At 38.9% G+C, this 15,538-nt stretch overlaps 1 protein-coding gene across 1 annotated transcript in view; it reads left to right on the top strand.

The window, feature by feature from the left end:
- The window catches only part of TBCD (tubulin folding cofactor D), a 281,185-nt gene that overhangs the window by 184,498 nt on the left and 81,149 nt on the right, over positions 1-15,538 (top strand). The window contains exons 23-29 of the mRNA XM_019502452.1: positions 2,575-2,606; positions 4,731-4,793; positions 5,511-5,587; positions 8,165-8,246; positions 11,247-11,365; positions 11,805-11,896; positions 12,438-12,578. Of these exons, the coding sequence (XP_019357997.1) occupies positions 2,575-2,606; positions 4,731-4,793; positions 5,511-5,587; positions 8,165-8,246; positions 11,247-11,365; positions 11,805-11,896; positions 12,438-12,578 (606 nt within the window). The remainder of the gene's footprint in view (positions 1-2,574; positions 2,607-4,730; positions 4,794-5,510; positions 5,588-8,164; positions 8,247-11,246; positions 11,366-11,804; positions 11,897-12,437; positions 12,579-15,538) is intronic.

Raw genomic sequence — 15,538 nt, 5'->3', positions numbered from 1 at the left:
CTGACCCCAAGGCAGAAAGCAGGGAGCTGAAAAACTGCTGCCTTTTATGCAATTTCTCTGGCCCTCCCCCAGAGCACTGGGATTGGAAGGGACCTCAGAGAATGCTGACAGGTCACTGGCCAGCCACACGTCAGTCATGAAAGCACTCCTTCCCCCCCCACAGGGAATCCAGTATAGGCAAGTTGAATATTCGACCCGCACTGTTAATATTCGACTCGTGCTGTTAATATTCAACTTCCGGTATTCAATTCGACAGCTATTCAACCAGCTGCTATTTGACTCAACTTTCACTTTTCAAGGTTGAATATGTTGAATATTTGTCGAATCGAATATTAAGTCGAAGCTTTGCACAGCCCTAGTCTCCTCCTCCCCAGTAGCCTCAGTCCAGTCCACCAGATTAAACAACAAAAATATGAGCCCCTCGACTATAATCTAACAATAATAATACTAATGACAGTGGAGGCCATGCTCTGCACGTTTAAAAGGGCCTGTTTCTTCCAGAGCAATGTGTGCCTACTATCCCCAGGCACTTTAGGAGCTCCTAGAGCCTGTTCGTCTTACCACCAGCCAGATGGGCAGCCAGACATCTCTGTGGAGTTTTTATGCATGAACTCCTTCCCCTCTGGCTGCTCCCAGAGAACTGACTGCCTCCAGCCCCAGCCCTGGAGCATATGTGCACCCAGGGCTCTGCCCTCTTCCAGTCAGCTGACTGGGTGTAGGTGCAGGCTAATTCCCTCATTAGCCTGCTGCCATGGCAGCCGGCACCTGTGGGATTTCTGCCTGGCCCTATGGGCCCTCTCTCTAGGCAGTTTCTGACCTTAGAGGAGCATGCACCCCTTAGTGCCCTGCAACAAGCTGTCACTCGATTTGTTGGGACTTCCATGCTGAATCATTTGGGACTTCCATCAGTGCTGAATGCACTATGATACATGCTGTTTGTAACAACTACTTCCAAATCTCATGAGTCTATTGTTGCAATGTGCTGCTGCTTTGTTTTTTTTAATCTTGTCTCATTGTTTAACACAAAGAGAAAAGCTGGCTGTGTGTTAAATATCTACATAAGTATAAAGACTTATTTGAAACTTATAATGTGGTAAAATGGACATTTCTTTTTAGATTGTCATCTTTTAATTTTCAGCCTTGTCAGAGAGTGCCTGCAGGTATCAGCAGGTACTGGGTTAAGAATAATAAGCTTGCCTCATTTGTTGCAATCTCAAAGGTCTTTGAAATCTCAGTGGTTTCAGGGCAAGCAAGTCTCTTGGCAAACACCCAAGTAAAAGACTCTTTGAGGCATATAAACTTAATGGGAGAGAAATTCTCATCTTGCAAAAAGGTTGATCTTCACATTTACACTAAACTAAATTATTTTCAAATAATTTACATCCAGAGATACTGGTTCATGTTAATAAACAGCACCCTGGAGAGGTATGTTCCTATTTTGTGATGACCTTCAGAAATGTCATATCCTACAAAGACTTTGCTTAGACTCAGCTATTCAGCTAGCTTGTATTTTAGGTCAGTTTTGAATAAAAAATATCTAACGATCCTTTACTGGTTGCTATAAAGAAGGCAGGATACAGTTGTACCATATAGACTAACTAACTATGGTGCAAATCTATGCTGCTTTCTACCTAACATGACTAACTAACTACCTTTCTGCCTTTTGAAAAGACAGCTCACCAATAGATTGTACTGCTGTGAGAGTTAGATCCTGCTACTTGTGTGTGTATGTTAGTGCTCAGTTTTTTTTTATTGCAAGGGAATAGATTGTAGGTTATTTTCAGAAAACTGAAATAGAGACAAATGAATTCTGATTGTATTGAAGATGGTGACAAAACTGTTGGTTTCAGCATGTACAAGATTGCATCCCCAGTTTTGCAGATAAGACACAAGAAATAACAATGAACACATTTACTTTTCATTTGGAGGATTTTTCAGACTTTGGTGTCCAAGATATGCATTCAGTCCTTCAATTAAGAGCCTTTTGCAATAGTTCCATGTAGTTTAGCATTATTTATTTTAGTTTAGAATATATTTTTTTAATACCAAACATAGTTGGGGATTTGAAGCTAAGTTTTTTTTTTTTTTGTGTAGAGAAGGATAAACTGGAGTATGGTCTTTATCTACTTCTTGGAAAAAGTTTTCAGACAATTTCTCTTCAAGTGAAGAGACTTCAGAGTTACTTGCAGATATTTTGTGACTGAAAATCTTGTGTCAAGTTGTACAGGGTCAAGATTCTTCTTAAGTGAGGGAATTATAAAGAACTATGGACCTGTCTTTATTTTTCAAATTAAATTAGAAAAAATAAGTCTACAGTCTTTGGAAAAGAGTTGAGTATGCAGAAAAGTTTTACACAGAGCATTTTGAGGTGCATGAAGATGTTAACTGATACATTGCTAATGTAAGAATTGGTCAACTGCAAGGCTGGAGGGATTACAAGTTTAATCATGGAAAGGCTTGACAGACAAAGGATTTTTTGTGGTTTACTTTCATTCTGAAATTTCCTGTTTTTCATTAATACCTAGTTGGAGGGAGTAGTTTATCTTCCAAAAGTAATACCTTTCTCTTTTTCAGAGGCCTAGGTGGAGAACTGATGAGACCAGCTGGTAGGTATCTCTGTACATATTAGTTGACAAGTGCTGTTTTTATTGAAATAAATCTGCTATTGTCTGTTTGCTGTTTTATTCCTTTTGTCCTAACTTTTTAATCTCTTTTCGTATTCCATCATTTGCTTGAAATTATTAACACTGAATATTGGGGGAGTTTTCACAAACTATGTGAGATGAACATTCAAGTCGGAAAATAAAGCACTCAGAAGTTAGAAAATGCCGGAACTCTTGTGTTTTGGGCAACCTTAACTTATTGCTGTATGCATGCACCTTATTATGCAGTTTTTGATTACATGATAACATAATATTTTTCCATAGAAAGCCCATTTTGCAGTCAGATAATGAGGGTAAAAAAGTATTGATCATTTTTTGTATGAACTGGTCACCTTGATGTGAATAGTTCTCTTTCTCCGGAGACATTGAATTTTCATTTAGGAGCTCACCATCAGCACGTTGTATAGGAGCATATTTGTAGTATTAGCTACAGTAATGTCTATCTCCAGAGTTGCCTTGTAACAGTAAGAAGATAGTGATCTTTAAACATATATCCATAAGGTTGGTATTCATTCACCTATAAGGATTCTAAAATACCATGGAATTAAACATGAAAATAATGATATTTCAGTATTTATGAATTAATGGAATTTAGGATTATTTTTATGGAGTAATTGTGTAAAGATATAATTCTACCAATAGATTTTATGTTTTAAAAGGGTGGAAGTAATATATATCAGTATGGATCCCACTGTAGGTATAAATGTGCCTGATACAAGCATTACTGAAATAGTAGTATCCACTGGTGTTAGTATCTTCCCTATACCTTCCCTATACACATTTTTGAGCAAAGGCAGGAAAGGACAGATTTACAGTTACCTTTTTTCTATTCTTTCTTGTTATGGCAGCAAGTCAGAATTAAATCAGATACCTTATCTACTACTACAGTGTAGGTTGTAGCTGTGTTGGTAAAAGGACATAGGCAGACAAGGTTCTTTGGGTAAATCTGATATCTTTTATTAGTTGGAAAAACTAAATAGTTGGAAAAAAATTTCTTAGCAAGCTTTTGGGTTTAAAAACCCTTCATCAGGCTGAGGAAGCATCTGCAGTTGGTGTGTGCTCTTCCTGGATGGAATTCATTCATTCCATTCCAAAGTTACACATAGCAATGGTAGAAAAGCATTACGCACATTAGATGTATTGAAGACTAACTGATTCAAACTGTTAAATCATCTGTTGCTACTACTGGCCATTCTAAAAGTCAAGCCTTCTCCTTGCAACAGGGATCCAAATGAATAACAGCATGTCTCACTGTGCTATTAAGTGGCTGGTGCAGGCTCCCTCACTGAACATTCAAGCTTACCCCACTAGAGCAAAAGGAGTGTCTTCTATTTGCTTAAAAATGTAGCAGTATTGTACATCTGTCATGTGACAGCTTGGGGTTACTTGCTGAGTTAAAGATTGCCTTGGACTAGCTGCTAGTTCAGTTTGGATGCAAGTGCTACAGTCATTATTTATATTTTACAGCTGAAACTCATCGTTCCCATTCCCAGTGAAGACAGCATGTTCTAGTTTTGTGGAATGAGATTCACATTGATTTGTACTTAAAGAAGACATGCTGCTTACCTTCCAGTAACTGTAGTTCCTTGAACTGTTGCAGTCATGTGGATCCAATGCATGTCCTTCAGTTCCGTCTTCAGTTACCACTGGCTTGGAGCTGTGACGAAACTGGGGGAGTCATGGTTTAATAGCTCTTTACACCCTAACATGGAAACACAAGGAATTCCAGGAAGGATACACAGCCCCATCCAACACACTCTTAAAAGAAAAATCCAGTTGCGTATGTGTAAAATTCACTTAAACCTTTAGTGAGATCCATGTTGATTACAAGATCCGAAAACAACAGTTACTTTACTGTTGGATACCCTTTTTGATGTCAGAAACATAATTCCCTTGTTTCCTTTTCTGTATGTTTATTATATTATGGTATTTCTGTTGTAATCTGTTCTGCCTTCAGTTTATTTTTAAGCAAACTCATGATATGATATGATATATTTTCAATCTAGCAAAACTTCTACAAGTTGGTGTTTTCATATTTGGTAAAAATAGATTTCTTTTTTTTCCCAGTCTGTGCTTTAATTGAAAAACTGTCTCTTTCAAAAATGCCATTTAAAGAGGATCCCATAATCGGTATGTGATTTCTTCAATAGCTTTACATTAACATTTCATGCTAGTTACATTCTCTGAGATTTTATGTAATATTAGCAAGTGATGTTTTTTCTAGGAAGTTCCTGCGGCCCTTGTAGTAAGATGTTGATGAATTACAGTAGTCTAACAGTTGCACATCTCAGAGTAGCACAAATCACCCCTAGGAAAGTCTTTTTCTCTCAAAGAAATTGACAACCCCCCCCCATTATTAGAGGGGGGAACTCGGTCTCCTTTTAAGGATTTCTTTTTTGATTGGGGTATATGTGTAGCATTTGGAGGTTTTTTTAATTCTTCAAGTAAATAGTCCGTGATGGAATTTTTATTTTCTCTCTCTGTCTCTCTCCCTGTCCTGGCCCTTTTCTGCTTACTGGGTCATGGAAGTTGTCGTTTTGACAGAGACACCCAGAAATAGCACTCTCATTAGCACACATCCTGAATAAGACTGATGCTAGGTGCTCAGATTTTTGCCCCAGTAAAGGTCTTAACTCTTCAGGTTCAAAAATTATCAAGACTGATTCTTAGGGCTTGCCTATAGGGTGAATGGAACCAAAATAATGAATAGGTTGTAATTTACACCCTTATTTTCTTTGGACCAACCCCCCCCTTGATTTGAATAATTTCTGGTCATTGTAAATAGATGCCAGGAGATTGAAGCCCGTGTCAGTAAAATAATACTAGATACCTTTTCTGTTGCTCCAGGTGATTGGCAGTGGTTGATAAATGACAGTTTAAGAAGTCTGTCTCATGTTTCAAGCACAACAAGACAACAAATAAAGGTACAGTATTTTCTTCTTTTTGTTTCATTTTATTGAACAAACATAAAAGCAAACGTTCCTAATTTTATATTGTTATTCTTAGCAGAATGGTTGCCTTTATTATTGAACTTTCTGTCCTGCTTTCCCAACAAGTAGTAAAAGGAAGACATTTAATTTGTTTTGCTTTTTCTCTCTCAACACCAGGAGAATTTGGTTTGAGATTGCATTATATGCCTTGTATAGACAAAGCAGCATGCTGGTTTGTGAGCTTCAGATGATCTAAAAATGGCTGTAAAACTTGCCCTCATTATCCCTTCCTGATAATATTTTAGTCTAAATTTATTTAGACCATGTCTACACAGTGAGACTTAGTAAAGTTAATGCGAATCAACTAAAGGTAAGAAGACTGTTCATATTAGTGTGTGTTAAGCTCTTTGTGGGTTCAGAGTTAGAATGGCATTATTTCATCATACGCAAATCTTCCTTACAGTGATTTACTGTCATCTTACTGTGATTTGAGGCAACTCTAAACCTAAGAAGATGCATCCACATATTAACTTGGTCACATTGTTTATTCCTTTTATTGATTCATCTTAACTTTCCTGAGTATCCCCATGTATACATGGCCTCAGTTGTTATAATTTGCCAGCGCTATTGACACACACAGATGGTTGAAAAATTTATTTGTATTTCTTGTCTCTATCTTTACTCTGAAAATAATTCTGATGATATGTGAGACACAGTATAATCTAGTTTGTTAGTCTTCTAGCTTGTTGGTTCTGCAGTGCTAGCCTAAATAAAGATTTTTGTCAGTAAATCAAGCAAATGCAATTTAAAATGCACACATGGGGAAGTTTTTGCATTCTTACATTTCTGACTATAAATAAAAAAAATAATCACATCTACAGTTTTTTCTGCTGGCCTGCCTTAGAAAATCTGTGTAATGTTAGGTATGGGAAGAGAAGGCAGAAAGATCTTTAAATCACTGGAGAATAATTAAAAGATAAAATTGGAGTTCTTGTATTATCCATTGGAATTGCAGGAATTTATCTGAGAAGTTTGACAGGTAATTTATTGTAGGAACTTATGGAACTGAACTCATTAACATATGATCATAGACTTAGAGCCATAGACTTTGAACCACCCTGGCTGTGGGGCTTGCAGCGTGGGCAATGTCTTCAGCTGCAGGGCATGGGCAGTGTCTTCAGCGTACAGTGGTTGCTGCCGTGAGCCTCATGAGGCATGGGGTGTGCAGCAGAAGCAGCAGCAGCATTCCCTCATGCTGTCACTGCTGTGAGCTCCGTAGCGTATGTCAGCCCCACTGGCAGACTCGGGAGGTGTGGAGCTTGCAGTAGGGACAGCATTCTCCTTGCTGCTGCCATTGTGAGCCCTGCACAATCTCATCTCCTGTCATGCATATATGGTATGGCAGAAGGCACACTTATATGAATTGTACATTAGATCCCATTGAGTCTTTACCAGCATGTGTAGAGGGGCCCTCAAAGACACAAAGTGATCTTTTTCCTGACATTGTACAGTCTTCTTGGCTTGCATATTATAGTATCATGCAATTAAAATTGAGAAAAAGAGCTTTTACATCCATTGCTCCTGTATTTAGTTCCACTGTGGTTCTACTTTGTTGAGAAGATCATTTTAATTGATTGTGATCATTCCAAAATACTTGTGAAGTAATGGAAGTAAGTAATATTAGATTAAATAATATTGTTTCTTCAAAATCTCTCACTCATCACTGAAAATATTTTTGAGAGTAGAAACAGTAGAAAACTCTTGTTAATATGACACCTTATTTCACTTACACCGAGGACATCTGTGTTATTATAAAGCATTTTTATTAATATGGAATAAAGAGTTCCTTTTCTTTTTATATGCTCCCAGCTTTATTATGACTTTGGTCAACACTGTTCTTATCTGAAAGATATTCTTCTACCATGATTATTATTAGAAATCTTTCCACATTTCTCTGACAATGTCACTATCAGTATTGTTTTCTGTGCTTCTGACACAAGTCAGTATAAAAACATGATAGTTAATGCATATAGTATAACCATCAGCCTCATTCTAAACTCAGATCACATAACCATATTGACAGACTGAAAAACTTGAACTGTCCTGTTGGGCGTATTGTTTTTGTGATGTTTGATTTTTTTTTTCTCAGTCTGCAAAATGTAGTTATAATTTATGATTTTGGAAACAATACACCCATTGAAATATAAGAATGACTTATATCACACACTGCTAATTTTAGCTGGAAGTCTCTCAGATAAACTGGAAATATAGTATACATAAATCAGTAATAACCTTTTAAAGATCAATGCAGTCTCTTAATATAATCCATAACATTTAAGAATAACAGTATGACCTGCTTTTACTCTTGTACATTGGTTTAAAGGTACTTGCACAAGATAATGTAGTAAAAGGTAAAAAAATTAACAGTTGTTAAAAAGAACATTACAAATAATTTTGTATCATTCCTGTTGTCATTCTGAACTGTGAGTGTGCTTCTTTTGAAGTAGAACCTTAGAAGTGTTATATTAGATGAAAACTGTATTAAGCCCCCATTTTTTCTTTTCATTTTAGGAAGCTGCTGTCTCTGCACTTGCTGCATTGTGTAATGAGTACTACATCAATGAACAGGGAGAAGCCAGTCCAGCTCTACAGGGTAAATGATTCATGTTGGCTGTACAAGTTTAGATTCACTGGTGGCAAAATGGGCTTTAAAACAGCACGACACTGGATTAGGAAATTCTGAAGGCCCTGCCCAGTTATGTACCATTTTAAAGTACATTTAATTGGTTGCATATATTTATAGAAATAATGTTTGCTATCTTTATGTTCTTTATGGAAAACAGCCTTGGAGAGATGAAAGACATTGTATGCACATAAGACAGTGATGTTTACAATATATTGCTTGCTGTTTTGAATAGCTAATCCTGGCTTAAATATGAGATAAAGGAATAACTTAATTATCGTTGAACATTTAGTCTGTTAACAATCCAGCTAGGATGTTTATAAATGCCCAAACTGTGATCTACTAATGCATATGTATACCTAGGCCAGTGGTTCTCAGCCTTGCATACCAGAGTGATACATGCATTTTCCTAAATATTATGCATACTGTACTACCCAGGGTGGGGGCCAGAGTCAGACCCACAGCAGCGTCCTGCTCCCCCTGCCTTTGCCCAAGCAGCATCTGATAGAAAAGAGAAGAGACAGAGACTGGGGAGTGAGGGGAAGGGGCAGGGATTATGGGCAGTGGTAGGGAGGGGCAAAGCCTGTGGGGAGCTGGGAGTGTGGGGGTGCCAGTGGTGAGAGGGGCAGGAAAGATGCAAGGGGAAGGAGTTGGGTAGGGCAGAGGGAAAGGGAGCCACCTGACCCTCTCCTCCCAGCCACTGCTTTCCCTGCTGTAGCAGTGGCTGAGGATGAATTATAAGACAACCCTATAATAATTTAGATTTTATACCTGGAAGATTGTAACAAATTTATAAGATTCTATAAATTAAAAAATTAATTATTGGGGAGTCATCAGGATTCATCAGCATTCAGGGTCGACTTAGATTCAAGTAAATGCGCTATGTATGGGGGGAAAACTATATCATCCCCTCTATCCAGTGAACAGTATAAGTACCAGAATAATAATAATGCTATTCAAGCGGGCCTAAGGAGCAATGGAGGTATTAAAGCAATGGGATTTTGATAGTATTTCACTACTGTTACATTATAGCCTGGTAGGAAAAACCGCTATAGAAACAAAGTCTCAATTAGTCTGCAGTGTTGCTATCTTCTTGCTTCTTTCATTTCTCATTTCTCTTTTCTTGCTACTTCCTCTCCTGTATTCTCTTCTTAACTGCTATATTCTTTTTCATTTTTTTAAATTTGTACTTATTTTCTGTCCTTCCAGTTTAACTTTTGATAATTTTCTAATCTCCTGTGTGATAACTGCAGATCCTATTAAATTTCAGAGATTTCATGAGCTGCATTGTTTCACCAAGTCCTACACCCTTAGGGGACATGTATATTGGTGTTGCCTCAGGGAGAGCAAATTACTACTATGGAGAAGTTACCAGTAAATAGCTGCTTCTTCCTTTTCAGTAACTTTTTACATTTTATGTCATTTTACTGACATCTTCAATTTGAAATTAACATAATGCACAGCATGTCTGATGCAAACCGAATTATCTGGGATGATGTCATTAAGTGCCTGGTATGTACTTATGGTCTCAGGTATCTACATTATGTCCTCCTGATTTGGAAAGTTTTAAAATAATAAATGTGTCTATAATGTAAGTCTGTTAACTCTTGGGTAGGGATGTAGTTTCTTCATGTGATGATTTAGTTAAAACTTGCTGACTGCATGGGGATTTAAACAAATCACAGTGGAGTCATGAGTTGTGATTAAATGCAGTTTCTTATGGCAACCTAATAATTCTTCCTTTAGCAAATATTGCTTAATCATTTAACTCCTAGATGCCAGACAGCAGCTTGATTATTATAATTGTCATAGATACTCTGATTCTTATCTCCCTTGCAGGGATCACAATAAAAGATATTATATAAACTGCAGCTCTGGGGCAGAGGTATCTTAATTTTGCATAGCCACAGGTTTTTTTGCTCTATTTTGCAGCATTTTGCTCTTCATTGAAAGAAGAGTTTAGTGTACAGTAGCTTAACTATCTGAAAAATCTGCAGGCTGCTCATTAGCTCCATGATAAAGTGTACAGTAAGATAGGTCTTACTCTACCCCAACTATGCAGTTCGTCCAGTAAAAGATATTACCCAAAGAAATCCTTGCTTCATACAGTAAGAAATTCATCTCTCTCTCACATGTTCTCTCATTCTGTCTCATGCAAGCAGACATACACGTCACACACACACACAGCTTATGTGGCAGTATGCTGTATGCTTTGTGTTGGACGCTTCATATAAGGTCAATATGCAATAAAAATATATACACATACATGGATTCCCCCCTCCTATTTTTTTTCCTTTGTTTTCCTTTAGTCCATTTTTATTTTGATCTACTTCCTCTCAGTTGGATACTTCTTTTTCTCCCAGCATGGTATTCTCCTCTCCTGCTTGGATCTAGTTATTGTTACTTTTTGTTTCGGTAGTTTCATCTTCTCATTCTACTGTTATTACTTGTCACATGTCAGCATAGAGGTGCTGTGCTGTGCGGGCTGATGATTTCCATCTAGAATACAAGCTATCTCTGGGAAGGCCCATGTTTTTGTGATCTCTCTGGTGCTCTGTATCTGGTTAAATGGTAATTACTATTGTTTTAGAAGTAGTGCCATGCTGAGTGTCATAAAACCTGAAGATATGTGAATCTTCACTGAGTTCTTGTTTGAATATAAGCCCTGTTTAAACTTGTTGCTTTGGTTTAAAAATAATAGTAAAAATAATTAAAATTTACGTAATCTTAGCTTAACTGTGACTCTTTTGAAAGGCAGGGTTAAGATTGGTCTAAATTATCTCTTTGTTATTTAAACCATATTCAGAGAATAAGTAAATTAAAAAAAAGTTGGTAAATCAAATATTTTGTTCTCCGTGGTATTCTAGTCTATTTTAGAGAATGTTTATCCCGCCTTTTTGTTCATTGCTTAGTCAGCTCTGTAATGTAATGAATGATGCAGTAACTGGTTTTCACATTGCAACTTTCTAGATGAGCTGGTGAAGCAGTATATTTCAGAACTCCAGAACACAGAGGAAATGATCCGTTGTGGTTTTTCATTAGCCCTGGGGGCCCTTCCAAGATTTCTGTTGAAAGGCAAGCTCCAACAGGTGAGATACAGTGTGGTCCTTGCACTGAAAAGAGGGTACAAGTTTTAAATGCTTCAGGAAGTAGTGTGAATGAAATCTCTGTGTTTAAACAAATAAACAAACAGTAATGATGATTATAGTATAAAAGTATTGGCTTATAAAACAGTAATCCCAAAGCAGTGACTCTGGCTTGTTGCAGATTCAAATGCTTGAAACTGGGACTTTTCTGGGAAGTGTCAAGGCAGAAGCCAGAGAATGAACAAGAGTAGTAGATGTGGGGAGGTATCCCTTTCTCCTTAGAAAAAGAAGATTGGTGGGGCAGAGTGGAGAGAAGCATGCAAGGCCTACTGTTCATACTGCACTTGTACTAGGGATAGTTTCGTTATCTACTGAGTATAAATCAAGCAACCATCATAAACATTATATTGACTTTCAATTTTTTTTAATATTATTTGCTTAGATTTTAGATGGTTTGAAAAAAGTTGCTTCCATCTCTCTGAAGAATGTGCGCTTTGCAGAATCAAGGAGAGACGCCCTGAAAGCAATAGCAAAGTATGTTTTGTCCATTTTATTTTCATTCATCTGTTAAGGCCCTGACTGCTGCTGCCATGACATGGTCTGCCTGGTTCTGGCTGTTGCTGCTCCTGTTACAGCAGCGGCGTGGTGTCTCTGGAGAAGGCTGCAGTGGCAGCTTCTGTGGGGAAGACTTCTTGGATAGCTGTCATTTTGGTGCCCTCTCCAAGTTAGTACCTGGAGCTGGTGTCCTGCTGATCCACCTGTAGTTATGCTACTGGCATTGTCAGGCACATATATACATACATTCACAACTCCTTGGCCTGGAGCATTAGGAAGGTGATGCAAAGATATGTTCTGTGGCCAGGCAGCAATAGGGAGCTGCTCCTTGAAGTGGAGAAAATGTGGTGGGGGGAATGGAGCACTGTGGGATGATGATGGAGCAAGAGACTCTCCTTTTCTGAATGTATATGAAAGAGGAGCTTGTTTGCCCAAAATAGAAGTGCATGAGCAAAAGGAAGTCCTGACCTGTTTTTTTTTACTCCATTTTCATTAGCATTTTTGTTTTTCTCTGTTATAGGGTTTGTCAGACAGTAGGTGTGAAGAGAGAAGGATCGCAGGATGAATTTGTCTGCAAAGATAATATTGTTCAGATTTATACTACATTACTTCATGGGATGACTGATTATACTACAGATAGCCGAGGAGATGTTGGAGCATGGTAAGGCTTCTTATGTTTGGAGAGACTGATAAATTAAAAAATTAAGTTTCTTTCTCTTGGTACATGTTACTATTGATGCAAGAAATATATAATTAAAAGCTTTTTAGATGCTGTTTTTTCAAGCGCCGCGGAAAATGGGATCTATTCAAGCCCTTTTGATTCAGATAGACTCAAAAAATGCACCAGAGAAAATGAAGATAGTAATTATTTACCTTTCCTTCAGAAGAAATAAGTTGAATTGTAGCAGCATATGAAATGTGCATTTAAAGCTAACTGAGGCTCAGGTCTTTTCTGACTTAAAGATACCATACTTTTCAGTGATGAGAACATGAAAATAAATATTAATCACTTGTGAGGGCGATTATCCTTGGATGTCAGAAATAAATACAGCCTTGAAATCTTTTGAATTTCCAGTCCTAATCAAAGAGCTAATCAAAAGGGAACTTGAATAGTACTTTTAACTTGTAACTTTATATTTTTTGACCAGTAGAGGGAGTAGTTGTATAATCTTTCAGAGAATTCAAAATGCCTCTTCAAAGCAAAAGTTATGGTAATCTTTACTGACCTCCGGGTTTAATGACTTCATTTTATATATGTAAATACTAATCAAAATATAATATTATGTTTATAAGAGGTTTGTGCTGATGGTGTGCTTTAGTCTTCAGATTATAGTACGTACAGAAGAGAGAGCTGGTTCTATATAAAAGATATGTTAACCAAAAGAGAGCAGTCTGTTCTGTCCCCTAAGTAAAGCAGGATGGATAATGTGATTGTTAGATAAGGAGCTTTGTTTTAAATTAAACTTGTAGCAAGGTGCTAAGATATCTAAAATTTAGGATTTCAGATTGCTTTTTGGAGATCCCTGTAACCACTGAGTACAATACAGTGAATGGGAATTGCATGTTTTTCACCATTATATTGCAAATTTCCAGAAGGAAAACACTGGAAAAAACATTAAAATGAAGTCCTCTATAGACAGATATTCAGTGAGGAAATAATAATCTTGTTAGATCTCTGTTGTTATAGGTATTATATAGGCAGGTGTGCCTGACCAGTGGCAGATCCAGGCGGAGGTGCAGTAGTGCAGTTCCACCCTGTTTTGATTCCTGCTCCACCCAAACTTTAAAACCAGCTGCCTAGGAGGGACAGCTGCAATTCTATTCAGATAATGCTGAAAGAGTCATAGTTTCATAGTTAGTAAGGTTGGAAGGGACCTGAGCAGATCATCAAGTCCGACCCCCTGCCATGCAGGAAAGAGTACTGGGATCAATTAACTTCATGGATCATTATTACCTCCCTATTTCCTGTTAATCTCTCTCCATTCCATGGGTGTTAATGAACCTCTATTCTCTTTTTAGTGGTCTTTATATTTCACTATTCAAACTACCTTTTCGTCTGAAATTTTGCTGTCTGTTACTCATTCCCGATAATATCTCTCTTCTATTTTACAGCCCCGGAGACTGTTTTTAGTAGGGCTGTGCGAGGCTTTGGACAGAGCTTCAGATCCAGAGATGCTTTGGACGCTTCGGTGTCTGAAGCAGCACGTCTGGGTTGAAGCACTAGCTTCGTTAGGCTTCGGAGCTGCCTCGGAGATCCGGCCATAGGGGATAGTGGGGAAACAATAAAATAGCTATAACTTTGTTGTTTTGTGTCCAATTTGGATGAAAGTTTCAGGGTTGGTAGACTCTGCAAAGAGCATGGTGCCTGCCAAGTTTGAAGAAGATCGTTGCAGGGGTTTTGAGGGAACTGCACCCCAAATTCTTGAAAGCAAAACTCATGTCATGTCTAGGCATTACAACATAAGAGGGGTGAAAACTGCAGGGATGGTAGCCTCTGCTGAGGTCACAAAGCGTTTCAAGAAGATTGGTGCAGGGGTTTGGGGGAAAATGCACCCCAAATTTTTGAAAGCAAAACTCCTTTCACATGTATGTGTTACACCACAGGGGAGTCAAAACTGCAGGGCTGGTAGCGTTTACTGAGGCCACAAAGCCTGCCAAGTTTCAAGAAGATTGGTGCAGGGGTTTGGGGGGAACTGCATCTCAAGCTACGGACAAGCAAAACTTGTGACATGGGTGACACTGTGTGTTAAGGCGCAGCAGGGTGACAGCTGCAGGGATGGTGGCCCCTGTTGCGGCCACGAAGGCTGCCAGCTGTCGAGATCGGTACATGGGGGTTCTGGGGCCCTGCACCCCTAGCTGCTGACAGGCAAAACTCATGCCATGGGTGCTTGTGGGACTGACTGTCTCTGTCTTGGGGCGTGGGAGACACTATTGCAGGCCTGGCTGCTAAAGCTACTGTGTTACCGGTTACGAGTCAATCATGATTCATTCAGGGACCAGCTCAATACACAGGACCTAGCTAAGGTAGCCAGTTAATTACCATCAATTAGCACCTACAAAACCAAGCTAAGGAGAGGAAATAATCAATACAGGCAATCAGCTGCCCCAAGACAGAGACCATCAGTCCCACAAGCACCCATGTCACCAGTTCTGCCTGTCAGCAGCTAGGGGTGTAGGGCCCCAGAACCCCCCTGCACCGATCTCCTCCACAGCTGGCAGGCTTTGTGGCGGCAGCAGGGACCATCGTTGCTGCAGCTTCCACCCTGCTGTGCCTTAACACACACAGTGTCACCCAAGTCATGAGTTTTGCTTGTCCGCAGCTTGAGGGGCAGTTCCCCCCAAACCCCTGCACCGATCTGCTTGAAATTTGGCAGGCTTTGTGGTCTCAGTAAGAGCTACCAGGCCTGCAGTTTTGACCCCCCCTGTGTTGTAACACATAGACGTGACAGGAGTTTTGGTTTCAGGAATTTGGGGTACAGTTCCCCCCAAACCCTGCACCGATCTTTTTGAAACTTGAAGGGCTTTGTGGCCTCACCAGGGAACACCACCCCTGTAGTTTTCGTCCCCCTGTGGTGTAACGCACAGCTGTGACATGAGTTTGGCTTTCAAGAATTTGGGGTA

The sequence above is a fragment of the Gavialis gangeticus genome, unplaced genomic scaffold (assembly GCF_001723915.1).
Source record: "Gavialis gangeticus isolate Ggan-Ray unplaced genomic scaffold, GavGan_comp1, whole genome shotgun sequence".
Classification (NCBI taxonomy): Eukaryota; Metazoa; Chordata; order Crocodylia; family Gavialidae; genus Gavialis; species Gavialis gangeticus.
The sequence above is the reverse complement of the archived record's forward strand: the minus strand, read 5'-3'. Positions and strand labels throughout refer to the sequence as shown.